Below are 14,021 nucleotides of genomic sequence, written 5' to 3' on the forward strand. Positions count from 1 at the left end.
ACAGCCAATGATTGAAGGAGGGAAAGGATCAGACTGTAGATTACAGCTCATTGATCTAATTCAGGGGTGTGAAAGCTTTTTTAATTGCGTGGCCACACACAGACCTATTTGATCTCGGGCAGTCTGAACCAGTAAAGCGACAGCGGAATAATCTGTAAACAACCATAACTCTAAATGAATCCCCCTTTTGTTTTAGTGCAAATCTTCCATACATTGCTCCATCACGCTTTAGATTCCTCTGCATGCACTGCACTCGTGTTTATATCAAATCTGAATAATTGTGAGCAGGTGTTTATTTGCAAATGTTCACAAAAATTCTACGTTTAAATGTACAGAAGTAAATACAATTTCAACATTTGGCAATTCTCTGCCTATATTGACAGAAAGCTCCCAAGTCAATTCTTCAGTTTCATTTTGACAAAACTCGGAGATGACTGTTCTTATTTCACCAGTAACAGTATGCTCATGTGACACCATGCACATTAAGGTAGTCAACTTATTAAAACTGCTTCTATTAATGAAAACAATGCCTCCCACAGTGAATGGTTTGCGGGCTGGTCTGGACCCTCTGGTGGGCCAGTTTTCACCCGCGGACCGTATGTTTGACACCCGTGGTCTCTGGCAGGCAGGAAAAGAGACATTAATAAATGTGGTCGCACATTAATTCCATATTTGGGTATATAATGAAGACGCTATGCTTCCAAATAAGGAGAACGTGAGAAGGAGGCTGACCCAGAGACATTTAAATATCCACTGCACGTATTTGTGCTCACTTTAAAAATGTGTCAGCGATTTTTGTTACAGGGAGGGAATTATTTTTTTTTTTTGCGCATCATAATGAAATGTTGTTTATTTCCAGGGCGGCTTGATTGGCTGTTTGGAATGCGGCTCCACTCGTCTCCCTCTCCGTACGTCACCCTGTGACGCAATGACGCAAGGGCATTGCGGCGCTATTTATCCTACGCGGCTCTTGTGCGTCGGCTCGTGACGTCAGGACGCAAAGCCGAGGCACTGCATTGTGGTCGCCGGTGTTCTGTTAGAAACAGAAACCACACACACCGCTTTTAAACTCGACGACACTTTTAAAAGGTTGGTTTGTTTTCCTGCTTTGTCCCGTCGCTCAAACGAGCTAAGCCGAAGAGATACGATGTACGTGTGCTTAGATAAGTAGTCGGGAATCTAGAACCAGTTGGCTCGGTTGAAGTTTCATTTGCGTTAAGTTTCGCTAACGAGGCGCTTCGAGTCAGATCTCTCGTTTTGTTGTCGTCTTAAACGCATTACGAGACGATGAAATACATACTGCTCTTGGCGTGGATAAATGGCTCACCATAGCGAGCACTGCTTGCTCACAGAGAGCGGCTCATCGCTGAGAAATAAGTAGTAACGTATCCACGTTAGTTAGCTTGTGCTGTTAGCGCTGAAGTGCGTTGCGCGCGCAATTCAACCGTGGGTTTGAATGGCGATGTGGCTAACGGTTAGCTTCTGGAAACTCCGGCCTGCAGCTGTCAGGATACTCGCATCAGCTCAGCAGAAAAGTGTTTTGTTTGTTTCTTCTTGGAGCCAAGCCGTAGCTTTTTATTAGTCGTGTATATTCTGATCATTTTGAAATAAAATAACCCAGGATACCACGCGAGAAGTCATCCGTGCTAATGATATAAACGAAGAGATCGAGTGTGGCTTATTGCAAAATGTTTTTTGTTTTATTTTGATCCATCAATTTATTTATATGTCGCATATCAACACCCCGTGTTATTCTAATTTCAGTGAAGTGTTTGTAAATGTAAACTTTGTTTCTTTTTAGGTTTTGTTCAGACATGACTTTTCTGCATCTGTTATTTCATTAAGAAAATGAATGCACGAATCTTGAACGAAGCAATTGAGGTCATGAGATAGATTTGAAAAAGCGATAAGGATAAAACAAAAGAAATAAAGTAAAAGCTTTATTAAGAATGACAGAATTTCTACACCTCTAGGGTGTCTTTCCCAGGTATGGAACTGATTATTACTGTTGGAAAAGCATTAGTAAGGGGGTTTTGTATTAGCTTACCCATTTAAGGTAACGGTCATGGTATGACTAAAATATGTTTTTAATGGAATGCCTGGGAAATAATGGTGTTTTAAGACCGGATTTTAAAAGGAGTATTTCAGCAGGAAGTTTGTTCCACAGGTGTGCAGCGTAGGAACTAAGAGCTGCTTCACCATGTTTCTTCTGACTTGAGGAACACTTGGTAAACCTCTTCCTGAGGACCTCAAGGGTCTGGATGCTTTCTATTCTACTCACAACTCTGAAATGTATTAAGACCCGAGGCCATTCAAAGGGAGGAACTCGTATCTACAAAAGTGTTGGGGGTGGAAAAGTCCCAATTCTCCCAATGCCATTCTATTGAAAATATCTTTCAATAAAAATCGATGTGCTTTTGTGTTGCAGCTCGGAACTTGTCCAACCTGAACAGCAGACATGTCGTCAACATCCCAAAAGCACAAAGAGTTTGTGGCCGAGCCCATGGGCGAGAAGAAAGTGATGGCTCTGGCAGGCATCGGCGAGGCTCTTGGCAAAAGGCTGGAGGATAAAGGATTTGACAAGGTGATGGTCAAACACAGTTTTCTCAGATATAGTTTGGCTGTTTTGAATTCACTTATACTTTTAATGCCTAAAGTTCACGTACAGGAAAGCAACACTATAGATGTAGTATTCCCTGCACTGAGTATTGATCGTGTGCTTCAATCTAAATAGATTCTGGACAACAGAGCCCTTGTTTGTGGGAACCCATTCCCTCTGCTCCTAACGAGATTCTCCACTGATTCCCATCTGTCCCTTCGCAGGCGTATGTCGTTCTTGGACAATTTCTGGTGCTGAAGAAAGACGAGGAGTTGTTCCGAGACTGGCTGAAGGACACCTGTGGGGCAAATGTCAAACAACAAGGTGACTGCTATGGGTGTCTTAGGGAATGGTGCGACGCTTTCTTATAAACACCCAGTCATTGTTTTCTACTTCTGAAGTCCAAACTGTACAATACCTCTTCAGTGATCTTCATTCAATTCAGCTACAACATGTATGAACTGACACTGTACACAGTAATGGGCTTATTGACTCGCGCCCTCGTCGTGGTCTTCAACAAGTAGGTTAAAACTAATAGCTGCCAGCGTCTTTCAGTAATTATTGAAGTAATTTATATAGTAGATGGTGACATGGTTTGATAAGGTCCCTCTTCACTGCAAATATTTGGATTTGTTATAGAATAAGTTTGTTTCGGACTCCACGTCATGTCACAATTGTGTGTAGCACTGAGGCGACACTAAATGTGCTGAAATACATGTGAGAATTCCAAAATATCTGCTAGAACAACTGGTTGAGCTTAACTCTACAAAGGCTCTACTTTTGTGTGGGATGCCGCTCGTGTTCGGAATACTCACAATAGACAAGTTGACGAAAATACTGCATTTAATTTCTCTGCAGGGTTGAATTTTACTCATTGTTCATTGTTAATGTAACTGAGACTCGCCGTTTTAAGCCCAACACTGCTAGTTTGTTGTGTTTAATTTCCCTTCCTCCTGAAATTGTTGATCACTTCAGCACACATTTCTCACTGTGTTCTAAGATAAGCTGTCAGTTCAGATAATTCTCATACTCATCTTACACCCTTGGCTGTTGGTTGGCAAATTTAAATGCTATCAGGATATTTGATGGAAACTACTTCTTTTTTTTTCTTTTCTTTTCTTTTCTTTTCTTTTTATGAATTCATCACATCATAGTTTGGTTTGTAATGTAAAATGCACCGACAATGTTCAGATGGTTTCCTGATGGAGGAAGTTAGTTTGCTTGAAGTATCTTTTCTCGGGGTTGTGGTCAGTTTATAATGTGAAACCCAAAACCTCAACGTGGTCTCTACAGATGTTTTTAAAAAATTGAGCACACATTGTTAAAATTGTTTAACTTAAACTTTAAATGAAGCCCGATGCAAGGCCACACCCCACACATCTGGTTGAAGCCTGTTTGGACCCTGAAAATGGAAATGTATGTAAATAAAGATGCCAATGAAACGAATTCAAACCTTGTCAACAGAACGTGTCACTCTATTGCTGATCAGTGGGTTTAACATTAGCTGGTTTTAAGTAGAAAGGCAGCCGGGAACAGTAAATTCACAGTCGATGTTTAGGGTTTGCAGCTCGTCACACGTAGGTGTCTTTTCAATGATTCGAGGGAAACCCGATACTAAACACTGCCGATCACATGGCGTCCATCCTCGTCCACTCATAGGCGAGAATGTATTCAAATCTTCACAGGTTGTTTTTCTTCTTGCATATCCGAAACGGCTCCCATCTCATCTGTCACCCTACCTGAATTAAAACATTTTATTATTTCACTTTAGTTTCACCTTCATGTAAAGCAAAGTGAAATAATAGGCTTTTGACACAGTGACGACGAGTTGTGTCTGACTGTATTTTTTTAAAACATGAGATGCCTTATATATGTTTAAGCATTTAATTCATTCTGAGCTACAAGCTGAAATAGTGCACGTTTAGTGTGTATACCCCCCCCTCCCCGGTCCACATTGCTGCCTGCAGGATTGCTGTATCAGGATGTAACCGTTGTAGCAGCTGCTTGTTCAACACTGGCCCGCGTGCGAGCTCTTGGTTGTGAAAAGCTTCCAGCTTTTATATCACTTTTTTTATTACAAAACAATAATAAAAAAAAAAAAGCAAGTATCAGATTTGGACACGCGTTGTGTTTTTTTTGTTCCATGAAAAAAAAAAATAAATCACCAGAGACTGAAACCCTTCATCAACAGGAGGTTTTTATTTTGATGCTTCATTTTCCATGGTTCCTTTTCATTTTACCTGCCAAAGCTCCAAATGTGATATTTGCAAGATATTTAAAATCCACTTAAGTTTTGAATTGGATCCAGAGCAGAGGAGTCGGGGTGGTGGTGGTGGAGGGGGGGGGGGGTCTCTGAGGAGCTATTCTCTTTACCTTAACACTGAACTTTTGATGGAGAAACTATGGATACAAGTGAATTCTTAAAGTTGATAAACTGGCCAATGAGAAGTGATCTTAGACTGATTGACCCCTCTACTCTGGCAAAACCTCACATCTGATTTCTGAAAATGAGGATGCACATCTGTTTTTAAATTACATTATAACAGCTGTTTTTTTTTGCCTTTTAAAGAAATAGAAAATAGTCACTGACTCGTTGTAACCTGGAAAGCTGAATTTGCTTCAATGGCTTGAATCTTATTAGATATTCAATGTCCACCCCCCCTCGCTGCCACATGTCTTTTTCAGGGGGTGTTTCTGATGATATCCGTGTGCTATTTGTACTATAAAATCTCATTTCGACGGTGATCAGATGCCATGACTTGTTGCTTAAGTTTTCACAGTAGCACCTAATGCACACACACACACACACACTTTCACATCCACACTACAGCAACATTATAGAAATGAGCAACATGTTAAAACCTTAAATTAAACCTTTGGGGGTGGGGGGGGGTCGTCCTTGCTGGATACAAGTCACTGCCAAAAAGAAGGGACCACCAATGAATATAAGAATACAAAATGGAGACGGGATTCACAGTTAAAGGAGCTTTTTTTTTTTTTTTTTGTTTTTAACGATTTACAGAGTTTATGAAGTTCTGCTGTGGGGGAAATGTCACCGTGGGTTGCCCAACACTGATTTGTATTCTGTTGGATTGTGGGAGCCCTGACGCTATCCGGCACATGTAGCAGCACCATAATCCACACAACTAGTTAAAAGCTTCAAATGCTGCAGAATCCGACGGCCGGATCAGGGGAGGATCAACTTCATATTGGTTCGCCTGGTCGTCGGCCTGCTGTCCCGCTCTTTTTGGCAGTTGTTGATGATATATTAGAGCATGAAATGTTTCTTTCAGTCGTATGATAAGTTTAAATTCTTGTTGCCCTTTTTTTTTTTTTTTTTAATGTTGTCATTTCTGTCTTTGATTTGCTGCAAATTCTTCCCCTCCGACATTGAGACGTCGCACGTCTGCGTTTTGACGAATTTAGACACTTTGCTTTTGTAGTCGACGGCGTACTGTACATCGGCAGCTTTAATGCAAGGTTACTATAGTACATCAATGTCTTATTTAGATCGGAAGTACATGTACACACTGTACACAACATGTACACACTGTACACTTGTACTTTGCCTCGACAACAATCCCTGATTTGTCTCAAAGCAGAGCGCAGAAGAATTTCTTCTCCCTGAAGGGGTTCTCTGAGGTGGGCACGGGGGTGATCAGGGGGTCGTCGCAGGAGTGTGCGTCGCAGTACGCCATCAGGTCGGCTGCCGCCTTCGACACCTGCAAGTGGAGATAAATGACCAGATTTCATCAAACGGCCGGGAGCATTCACTCATTGTCTTCTGGCTGCGCTCCGCCTATACGGACAGAATATATATATATATATATAGATACAGTAATGAAAAGTTGCATATCGAAGCTCTGGACTGGCTCATTTATCAAAAAGTGCCATCGAACCTCTGGTGCGTATTTAATCATGAAAGTTTGGCCTCGCCAATACAGTTCGCATTTTTAATTTATGAAGTTTGTTTAAACCACAGGTATTCATTCATCTGATGGATTCGAGTCTGAAAAGAAAGCAGTCTGGTCAAACGGTTCTATAAATAATCCAGATGGGGCGACAGGACGAAGCCTATTGATTGACCAGGCGTCTCAAGGTATCGCAGTACAGCCGGAGAGACACGAGATCATGAGGCGGGTCACAAATACAACGCAGGGACTCAATGGGAACGTTTTATTTTACAGTTTGCATTGCTGCCCTGAATGAATTCAGGTGAACACGTTGGGGGAAAAATACAGTAAAATTGAATTTTTTGTTTTTGTTTTCTCAGAGAAAAATGTTAAAATCCTTGGAACAATTTTGGCTGTTTGCATTTTGGAGAATGTGACACAGCTGAAATTTCTCATTGAAACAAATTGATTGGCAGTACTGGGCTATTTCTATCTTGATGGATTAAAGTGCTATGGAACATCACAGAAGGTGATTTGCATCAGAGAAGGTCACTTGTGGCTCAATTTTTAATGGTAAAACCACTGCGGGTCATCGATATTGGACAGATTCCTGCTCTAATGATCTAAAAATATATTAGTTTGCTTCTTGCAGAATAAAAAAACAAATGAACATACACTGAATCACTGCAGCGTCAGGAGGATTTTTAAGGATTTCAAAGAGGGTTTGCCTTTTCCCCCTTGTGGTTTAAGCTGAAGGGGGGGTTTATACTCAAGCTGCACGAAAACGACATCAAGAAATAAATACTCATGTAGTTGTGCTATAAATAAATATAGGAAGTAAGGGTATGCATCAACATACTATATCATGCCATGCTAACATATGTTGGTTCTCTAGACTCAGATATGCGATTCAATTCTTCCTCTTCATAACATTTAAAGATGACATTCCGACTGGTTTCCGAAGGCAACACTTCACCCGTGTGTGTGTTCTCAGTTTCTCATTAAACATAATCAAAGCTAAGATGTGTGATGAAGCGAGCGTCATTCATCCGTAACCTCAACTGCTGATCTCTGCATTTCATGTCGGGAGTGGTCCAAAAACTGAATTACAGATTTCTTGCAAGATGTTTTTTAAAAAGGCAGCAGTACTTGTGTTTGATGTTGTCCTACCTTTATCCTGCAGAAACTCGCCTCGATCTTCAGCTGCTCCACCAGCTTCCTGGCCTGTCCGACGCTCATGGTGCTGTTCACTGGGGTGTCTCCTTTCATCCTAGCCAGCAAAAAAACAAAAACAAAGCCAGGCCAAATCAGTTGACCTCTGCGTTTTGTTTGCATTTATGGTCAATTTATTCCACAACTTGTCCAAGAGTTTAATATTCTGTGTGCCCTACCTGAGGTGGTTTACCATTCTCTTTGACACAAACGAACCATACAAGGTTGCCTGATCTGGGTAAGCTCTACATAAGCGTCACGAGAATTTGCATTCCAATATGTCACGTTTGAAAAGAGTTTCTGGTATTTCATTGATTTGGAGGCTGCCAAAGCAAGCATGAGGCAAGACCTGCGCTGGAGTCTAAACATCGGTCAGTGTTGTGTCACGGAATGGGCACAGCTGCTATATTATGTCATGTTATGTTGCTTCACGAGCATGTGCATTCTCTGAGAACGCTAAAGAAACACGAACTGGTCTAAATGGTCAGATTTCATCAGCGTTTCATCACCACCACCCCCCCACCCCCATTCCTCCTCCACACCACGAGCAAGAAGAACCACAGAAACATCATAAGCAGGATGAATTAACCACTGCTGCCATTCAGAGGTCCGTGACATGTTTAAATATGCATATAAAAAAAAAAGAGAGAGAATGTGCCACAGATAGAAAAGGAATCAAGTCAGATAGGTTGTCAACACGGGGGCGGAAATCAGAGCAGCAAAGGAGCGTATCAATCCAAACCATTTTGGACCTTTCCCCATTGTCTTCTTCCTTCTCCCTCTTCATCCACCCCCTTTTCTCCTTACCCGTATTGTATTCCTCTTCAGGTGCGCTCTTCCCCCCCTCTTCTCTCTCTGGGTTTTTCGGCCTCTCCGTGTCCCTCTGTGAGCTTGTGTTTGGTGGTATCAGTGTGGCCGGACCCCACCCCTCACAGACAACAGCCTGGATGGTACCCTGCTCTGTGCAGTCCAGTGCACTGCAATTCTGCCACAATGAGCACTGGATGCTGTGGTGGATGGAGAGGATCACCCCTCTCGGTGGCGAGTGGTACCTGCCAGACGGAGGGAGGGGGAGGCTGCTGCTCAGGCTTTTCTTCCAAGGGCTGGATTGTACCACAACAGTTGTGCGGAAACTGGGGCCAACTGAATTTCTTGCGGTTTTTAATCTGAAACGTATAGTTCATGTGGTGTGGATTTGGGTTTGTGTGCTTTAAAAATATCGCAACACATCTTTGAAAATGAAGTACATGAGCGTGGACCATGATACATCTGTGGCTTTTGTCATGCCCACCCTCTCCTCTGTTGCTATGGGGACTGCAGCAACCTGGTTTACATGTCACATCACACTATTTGCAGAAATCAGACGGCATTTATAGACTATATATGAGCACTGCGTATAATTTATGTAGTCTAGATTGTGTGATTAAATGGAACTGCACAGATTTTTTTTTCTTCCTTTAATCATGGTCTCGTGACGCTGATATTCCAAAGAGCCTGTGGAGACGAGAGTGTCAGTAGCGCAACATATACGTACCTATTAGCGCAAGTAACACTTGGGGTGTGTTTAGCTCCTCGAGAAATAATTATGTGACAAATAATGCATATAGCAACTCGTATAGTTTGCAACTCGCACTGACTGCTTGGAAAATTATAATTTGAACGTCTCCGAAATCGACCGACGCCATCTTTGCTAAGCTAGTGTTACACGGGCTTTAATGGCGCTATGCTGCGGTCTCTTTGCTTTTATTTTCCAATAGCAACACATCTTATAGTTTTAACGTTTCTGGTAGCAGGGGCGGTTTAGCGGTTCCCCGGAAGTTTGTCCTTGAAGGCTGCCGTAGATTACTAATTTACTATTTAAAACTTTTCTTAAGTGGATTTAACTCGACGCGCGTTCAAGCGTAAGTAGTATTTTTATTGTATTTTATTATTTGATGTGATATTTATTTAGTGGAACTTAAACACACGGCACACAAGGTAAGTTCACCTGAATTAGCCATGTTTTAAAATAACACCCTAACAAATTAGTCCTCCAATTTATATGAATTGGTTAGTCTCTTTACTTCTTTACCTTTTTTTTTTTTTTTTTTTTTTTAGCTTTTGAGTGATGTTGTGATATTAGATGACGTGTACTTACCACCAATATCCAACACTGTGTTGTCTTAAGATTAAGCTGAAACTAAAACATGTTGACATTTTTCAGATCATTCAGGCCATGGATGCTTATAATGAAAAATTTTTTTTTTAAAAGAGAAAAAGTATGGCCGTGGGTCCCAATGTAAAGCGGTGAAAAGCGTTTAAAAAAATTAATAATCTGAGATGAGTATTTAAATTTTGTTGAATTTATTTACAATTTGTATTAGTGTTATTTACACATGTTCCAGATGATTCTGAAGAGGCTGGGCAGTGGGTGTGAAGAAAAGAGCTCCCATTGAAGGTTTAAGGACTCCATCTGCTGGATGATTCTGGCACATTTGGTTCCACAGCTTGGCTCAGACAGGAAAACACCAGAGAGACATGAGCCCCCCTTCCTCTGAGGTAAACAGAATACTAACCTACTGCAGAGGCTTATAAGTATGTGATTAACAAACAGTGAGCCAAAAGCTGTGGTAGGTGACAGCAAAAAAAAAACATGAGGAATGCAGAGAAGTGTGAAGCCAGAAGGCATGAGAGAACTTTAGCTGGTTTCTGGGGCAAATCACAGTATTTGGTCTAAGACGGAGTGTCTCCTTCATTTCAATTGAGGGCAAATGTCAGTATGGGCTCTGATTAAGGAGCTCTTCAGGGGAACATGTCGAATTTCATATTTTGATGTTTTTGCTGCAGATCGGTGGTTGCAAAATGAGGGAACTTCAAAAAGATCATGAACTCAATGCTCACAACACTGAATAAACCCGAGAGGCCTGGTTTACTTGTAATGTACAATCTAATCAGAGATACATTGAAGGTCGTGACCTTCTAGTGCTTTAAAAACCAGTAAAATGACTTTAAGCTATCTGATGCAGAGCAAGGAAGTGCTCTGATTGAAGCTCTTGATCAGGGGGAGCAAAAGAAACGCTTTCACATTATTCCACCAAATAGAATTTTTGTGAAGGTACAAAATGTGCCATTTATCAGAAATGAAGAAAAATACTGTAAAAAAAGAATTGCTATACATACAAAGCTGGAGTTGTATTTGTGAAGTGTCATTGGTACAATTCAGATATATTTTTTGGCTGTTGTGGCCATTTTTAAAGTTTTTTTTTTTCATGGATCTTTAGATTTTATAAATCTTGGCTATTTTAGCCTCTTTAAGTTTGTATGACCACTCTGTGTTTGCTAATGGTTAGAGCCATCCTTTATTTTTTCTCTTTTTTTTAATTGACTTTTTTATTTTTCCCTTTTCCTTTTCCTCTTTATGTTTCTATTTTTTTTTTAAGATCAGTGTGGAATGCATTATAATACACATATAATATATATATAATTCCATGCAATGAAAGCTTCATGGAGCCACTGCAGAGGAGCTGAAGAGCCACATGTGGCTCCAGAGCTGCAGGTTGCAGACCACTGATCTATTCTGATATGTTCTACTTTCCCGGAAGACTCTGTGCCTGCACCTTTCTGAAAAAGTAGCTGCAGTATGTGAATAAATCATCAGCAAAACAATCCATTCTGCTGTAAATATAAACAAAGACGTGTTCCCCTTAAGGCACACACACAAAAAAAACCCAATATAAATTCATCATTTTCCGTTGACCAATACGTGTAAATAGAGTAATGGTTTGGGCTAATTTACTCATGAATTATTGTGATAAACTTTTGAACATTTGCAATCTTATTTATAATTGAGAAAAGTTCCTGAGAAGAATGGGAGTGTTTACAGCCTCTGGCCTACAAATCCCCTCTTTTACTAAATTATTTTCATGGCAGGGCAGCTGTTGGGATCTGTAGAGGGTAGAAATAGCTGAAAACTTGCTAAAAGCTTAAAGACATGTAAAAGTTATAAAATACTGACTTTTAGGACATTTGCATCAGTTTTAAACACTTATTCTCTCTCTTTTTTTTATTATGATTTCCATCTTTTGAAATTAGAACTGTATTGCTGGAGAACAGAATCTAACAGTCAATTCTAAATTTTCCAACTTTACTATTTTGAGTGAGAAATAGATTCTTAACTGGTCAAAACATGTTAAAATTAGATGTGTATGTTTTTTAAACTGTTATTTAACCCCAGTATATTGATGACTGATGAAACTGTGTCACATTACAACCACAAAGCTCAATTTATGTAATGGGGATGTTCTGTGATGGACCAAAACCATGGAGTGGTTTTCATCAAAGCATATTCATGTTTTAAAACGAACGAGCCAAAGGCCACACATTCATCCAATTGAGAAAATCTCTGGCATTGACAGACGCTCTCCATCCAATCTGACTGAACTTGAGATTTTTTTGAAAAGAAAAGTAGACAGAAATCTTAGTCAGCAGAGCTGCGAGATACAAACCAGTAATATTTTCCTTCCACTTCATAATTCTCTTCAAAATATGTTGGTATATCACATAAAATCCGAGTGAAATATTTAAGGCTTAAATGTGACAAAATGTGGAAAAGTTCAAGGGGGGGGGGGCTCAATACGCTTGCAAGTTCATCAATTCACAGTTTGCTGCAACAGCTTTCAACTTTTTCAGTAAGTCCTGTCATTCTCTTTTCTTTTTTTTTTTGCAGCGCTGGCTCATCGTTTTTAAAACCTCTGAGGTGCGAACCCACGTTTATTTTCAGCGAGAACTTGGCCACACTGCCGGTAAATTAAAGGACCACTTTTATGGCTATGAATATGTTTTTCTTTTGGGGTGGGGGTGGTGGGGGGCGTTGCTTGGCAGTGATTGTGAAACACTGTGACAGCAGGTACAAACCAGTACATGACTGGAAGGGCCGTGGGTAAAACGCTCAGCAGATGGTCCCAGAGAGCCTCTCTTTCATCTCTGCAGGTGAATTCTCTACAGTAACGAGCGCGAGTGCCAAGCATCCAACATAGAGGGACGCTTAATAACTCCGTATCATAATAATGTCACAGTAATGTGGAAGAGCGACGTGCATGTGAGCTGTAGAACAATCGGAAAGAAAATGTCAAAAAGCAACCCCTGAGCTTCCCTTCAGTGTTGGCTTTACGTTTTGTCTGCTGTGCTATAAATGCTTGAATTAATTAAGCCTGGCTGCATTTCTTTAATTAATAGTTCCTAATTAAGTTAAATGTAATCACTGCTGGGACTCTGGGACCTTTCAAGTCTGGAGACTTTAAAGCTGAGAAACAACCTTCCTGCATGTTTTCACTGCGGCTTTACTTCATGTTGTCCAAGGATACCGAGACAAAAACAAACAAACACATATTTCAGTAAACCATGACAGGTTGCTCTAATTGGCTTCGGATTAATTCCTAAAGGGGAATCGAAGCAATGAGATCAAACCTCACAACGACATTTGAATGATGTGGATTAATGCGACAAAAACCGAGTTGAGAATAGTGCGACTAAAACCCACATTTCCGGGCAAATTAAATCGGAACGAAGACATGGAGGATCAGAGGAGCGAAACGGTATCAATATGAACAGCTTGAAACTCACGCGACATTAACGTTCGCTAAACTCCTGCCTCGTTGAACAAAAGGTGCACAACCAGATGAGACAGTGACCGAAGACCAAGACCAAGGCCCTATGAAGTGAAAAAAACAAAACAAAACAAACTTTCATTAGTTTTTGCTGTTTGTTGAAATGAAAAAGTGATTGCGAGACCCCGAAAGGCTTCCAGAACGCATTGTTTTTCTGGAAAAAGTAAACTTTTCTAAATCACATCAGGCTGCTGCACACGCGCAGTGAATAATTTCCCCCACATGTTGCATCAACAACAACAGTGGATTAAATAAACATTGCTGCTTGTTCTGGTCATGCTTTTGAATTTAACTCCTTCACATTTGCCGCCTTCTTCGCCACCGTCATTGGGAAGATTTATTTATCATTATTGCTGCGTACTTGGCGAAAGGACTGCAAAATACACTTTGATGTTTACATCGTGCCTTTGTTTGTGTGCACATGCAGTCATATCACACATTACAAACAACAAAATGAACACCAACTCGTGGCCCTGCATGAAAACTAACAGTGGTCAATTAAATTTTTTATAAATAATTAACTTATTACAATAAGGCAAACATCTATCTGGGATGAAACTGTTTAATCACACAAGAATATAAACGTTGGATTTTGTTGGGCGTCGTTGTTGATTTAATTTTTTCCATTTCTCAGCCTTTCTGTTTTTGTTTTTTTGTTTTGTTTTTCTTTGC

At 40.5% G+C, this 14,021-nt stretch overlaps 2 protein-coding genes across 2 annotated transcripts; one reads left to right on the forward strand and one right to left on the reverse strand.

Annotated features, from left to right (window-relative positions):
- Positions 1 to 1,002: 1,002 nt before the first annotated feature.
- Positions 1,003 to 4,707, forward strand: banf1 (barrier to autointegration nuclear assembly factor 1). The gene is made up of 3 exons (XM_080509174.1): positions 1,003 to 1,089; positions 2,429 to 2,584; positions 2,824 to 4,707. The coding sequence occupies exons 2-3, from the start codon at positions 2,459 to 2,461 to the stop codon at positions 2,968 to 2,970; spliced, it is 273 nt and encodes a 90-aa protein (XP_080365300.1). The 5' UTR covers positions 1,003 to 1,089; positions 2,429 to 2,458; the 3' UTR covers positions 2,971 to 4,707.
- Positions 4,708 to 6,192: 1,485 nt separating this feature from the next.
- Positions 6,193 to 7,761, reverse strand: gng3 (guanine nucleotide binding protein (G protein), gamma 3; the record flags this gene model as incomplete). The annotated part of the gene is made up of 2 exons (XM_080509172.1): positions 6,193 to 6,321; positions 7,663 to 7,761. The coding sequence occupies 2 exons, from the start codon at positions 7,759 to 7,761 to the stop codon at positions 6,193 to 6,195; spliced, it is 228 nt and encodes a 75-aa protein (XP_080365298.1).
- Between the last annotated feature and the right edge of the window lie 6,260 nt (positions 7,762 to 14,021).

Source organism: Blennius ocellaris (assembly GCF_963422515.1).
Source record: "Blennius ocellaris genome assembly, chromosome: 14".
NCBI classification, from domain to species: Eukaryota; Metazoa; Chordata; class Actinopteri; order Blenniiformes; family Blenniidae; genus Blennius; species Blennius ocellaris.